A 3,561-nucleotide genomic window follows, 5' to 3' on the forward strand; every position below is an offset into this window, starting at 1 on the left:
TGGAGTTGGTGAAATAGCAGGAGTAATAGATATCCTCCCCTCCGAGCGCGAGCAGGTGACGGGCGGCGGCGTGGGAGGATGGAGAGTGGCTGCATAGGAACAGATTTCTTTTTTTCCCTACATTTCTTTGCCTGAGGGGAAAAATGGCCAACCAGAAAAGGCCTCCAGCAAAGAGCCCTTTACCGGCACATGTCCATACTGACGCTCTTTGCCTGAGGCACCGACGGAAAGCCTTCGTTATATGGGCTTTACGAAGGTTGCGGGCCTCGGGCAAAGCTAGGTTCTCCCGTACATACAACGGCCAATGGGTCCAGTGTTACAACTTATCATTAACGAAAATTAACATCTCGTGATATAGGATCGGAAAAGCAAACCAGACACACGTATAGTACACAGTAGGATGTGAACACGTGAATAAAAAAAGGAACACGCTAATGGCCCAAAACAAATACTCCTGGTTACTCCCTCTCATTCATAAAAAATATCATCCATTTTATACTAAGTTAGTACAAAGTTTGTATCAAGGACACGACTCCTTTTATGCAGTACGAGGGAGTACCAAGGACAAGACATTGCAAATCAGGCGAACCTTGCTAATTCTCCGAGGAAGGCGTCGACGTGCTCCTGCTTAACACACAGAGACAAGACATTGCAGCCGTCCACCCCTTGGCACGGCGGGCACAAAACACAGAACGGCGACCTCACCTCGTGCTGCATGTAGGGGATCACCCTGGCCGGCTTCCCCGCGCCGAAATCAGCCTCCTCTAACCCAAGGTTCCTGCTGCTCGTCACGCTACAGAAGTTGTACCCAAGCAGGGCGCCCAGCTGCCCGATATTGCCGCTACTGAACCGGTAGTCAGCATCCATCAGAGTGTTCCCGGCGTCCTTGGCCCGCTGGATCATCTTCACGGTGTTCATCACGTCTCCCTCGTCGCTGAACTGCTCAGGTATCTGGTCCATGGCGTGCTGGATCATCCTGACGACATCCATGACATCGCCATTGGCCACCGCCCCGCTGGAGGCCATCACGAGCTGCGCCGTGGCGCAGTTGCCGTAGTACCCGGCCTTGCCCCCGACGAAGCTGCGGGCGTTTGCCGTGAAACGGAGAGCCGACGGGGCCCCTGGGTCTGACATGATCGCGCGGGTGCGGCACTGCCACAGCACGGCCATGGCGGCCTGGAACACGCTGCATGGCCGGGGACGCCGGCCGTCGTTGGACGTGGCTGCAGCCGCGGATCTGGCCTTGATGTTGTTGATTATCCTTGACGGGATGGTGACGTCGAGCGTGGCCATGTCGAACGCCTGGATTCCCCGCGCGGCGAGCATCATGTCGTAGATGTTGGATGGCGGGATGCACGCCAGCGGCGTGTCGTCGTCCCAGTGCCTGACGGGGATCACGGAAGGCGAGGATAGCCCGCGTGCTAGCTCGCCGACGGCTTGCAGGAACTGGCCCATCCCGGCGCCGTCGGCAATGGCGTGGTTCCACGTCACGCCCGCGACGAACCCGCCGCAGGAGAAGTCCGTCACCTGCATCATCAGCAAAGGGTCAGCGGGGCCGCATCTGCCGCCCGGGTAGTACATGGCCAGGTCGTCGAGCAGCGGCTTGCAGGCGTCGATCGGCCGGAGCAGCTCTTTCACGGCGCAGTCCGCCGACGCGGCGACGAACGGCACTCCTTCTTCTTCCTCCCCGGTGGTGCGTAATATTATGACGGTCTCGCCCAAGGTTGCTCCTGGGGCAAGGCGGCCGGCCAGGGGATAGTACTGGACGAGTGCTTGGGACAGACACCTCTTGATCGTCTCGGCAGGTTCGTCGATCGGATGCTCGAACACGAGGAGGATCGTCGGTGGGCCGGAAGCACCGGCGATCTTGTCGTAGGACGAGAGTTTGATGCTCTCTGCGGCCGTCGTCACCGGCTCCGATGGCCTCACGACCACCGACGGGGCCTTCGTCACGACAAAGCTCATTCTCGTGTGTCTTGAGAGTTGATGAATGCTCTCAATTTTCACTGTGCGTTACGCCTCTTCCTTGACCGAGAGAGAAGCTGATCGATGTAGTATTATATAGAGATGCATGCTTATATGTGACGGAAAATACAATGGCCGAACGTGGGCTACCTCCTCTCCCCGCGCTGCGTACGCACCCTTCACCGTAAGCATAAACCTAAGCATATCGTATTGATTCGCAAAATCAATACGTTGAACTTCAACTACCAAATTAAAGCGACAACCAGATCCGTAAATTAAAGGGCAAGCCGCGTGTGAACCGATCAGATTCATTTTTTTGGGTGTTGTCTACATCCGGGTTTTTTTTCCGTGAAATCTCTTTATCAGGTCCTTATTAACGATGATTGTCAATTTCGTCATAAGATGATCTGAAATCTCAAGATTCTCCTGAAAATAAAGTTTTTTGCATGGCTCTTTTGTCGTGGTCTTGTGCTTACTAAAGATAACTTGGCCAAAAGGAAATGGCATGGTTGCCAAAAATGTGTTTTTTGAGATCAAGACGAGACAATACACCATTTGTTTTTTAGTGTCCGATGGCTCGTTTAGTTTGGAGAATTGTCTTTGTGACTTTTAATCTCCCACCCCCTCTTGTATCGCCAACATGTTTGGATGCTGACTTAATGAGATGGGGAAATCTCTTAAATCGCTCATACTTGTTGGTTCATGTGAGATTTTTTGATCCATTTGGAATTGTCGTAATGATTTGGTGTTTAAAAACAAGAAAGCTTCCAATTTCCTGCAGGTTATTTTTTGAGCCACACACTGTCTCCGTACCTGATCCCTACTGCTTCCGATGGTGGCCAGTGAGTCTATGGAATTTGGGTGCAGTCGTATGGAGATGATAGCACGGGAGTTTTACAGCCAGTTTGGGTGGCGCGCCGAGTTTAGACTTGAGGCTGACTGATTTCTTGGTCTCTTGTTTTATTTTTGAGATGTAACTTTAGATGATGATATTGTGTTGAACATTAATAATATGATGGATGTGTCCATCGATTGATGCAGAGGCCGGGGGGTTTCCCTCCTTTTCGAAAAAAGCGGCATGTGAAATATACTGCAATTTGCTCACCACCAAGTACACTGGACGAGTTGAACCGTGTTAAAACAAATACATAAATAGATCCTTAAATTAATAAAACTAATGAAGAAAATGTAAAAGTGCCTTTGTTTTACATTTAAAAGCAATAAAACATAAGTAGTCTATGGCAAAATGATGTATACGAAGAGACATAATTGAATTGATGAGGTGGCATGGTTTGAATTGACAAATTAATGAAAAATTGTACATAAATACATGCATGGTTTGAAAAGAGAAAAAACAAGCTAGCATGGTTTGAATGGCAATATTGTGTTTGCTTAGATGACATGGTTACATGTTGAGATAAATAGTTCATGGAGTGCTCTTATTTAGAAATATAAGATTTTCTGCTTTCTCCTCCATGCACATCATCACCGGTATCTCATCTCACCGGTATCTCATCACGGTCAAAGATGCCTTATGTCCGCCGCACGGGGCGACAAGGAGTGTTTGGACATAACCATGAATGCCACGATCTGCCC

The 3,561-nt window shown here is 50.2% G+C and overlaps 1 protein-coding gene across 1 annotated transcript; it reads right to left on the reverse strand.

The window, feature by feature from the left end:
- Positions 1–398: 398 nt before the first annotated feature.
- LOC100844001 (acyl transferase 15) lies at positions 399–2,079 on the reverse strand. Its single transcript, XM_024463016.1, has one exon. It carries the CDS (start codon positions 1,963–1,965, stop codon positions 580–582), a length of 1,386 nt encoding a protein of 461 aa, XP_024318784.1. The 5' UTR covers positions 1,966–2,079; the 3' UTR covers positions 399–579.
- Positions 2,080–3,561: the final 1,482 nt, after the last annotated feature.

This window comes from Brachypodium distachyon, chromosome 4 (genome assembly GCF_000005505.3).
Source record: "Brachypodium distachyon strain Bd21 chromosome 4, Brachypodium_distachyon_v3.0, whole genome shotgun sequence".
Taxonomy (NCBI): domain Eukaryota; kingdom Viridiplantae; phylum Streptophyta; class Magnoliopsida; order Poales; family Poaceae; genus Brachypodium; species Brachypodium distachyon.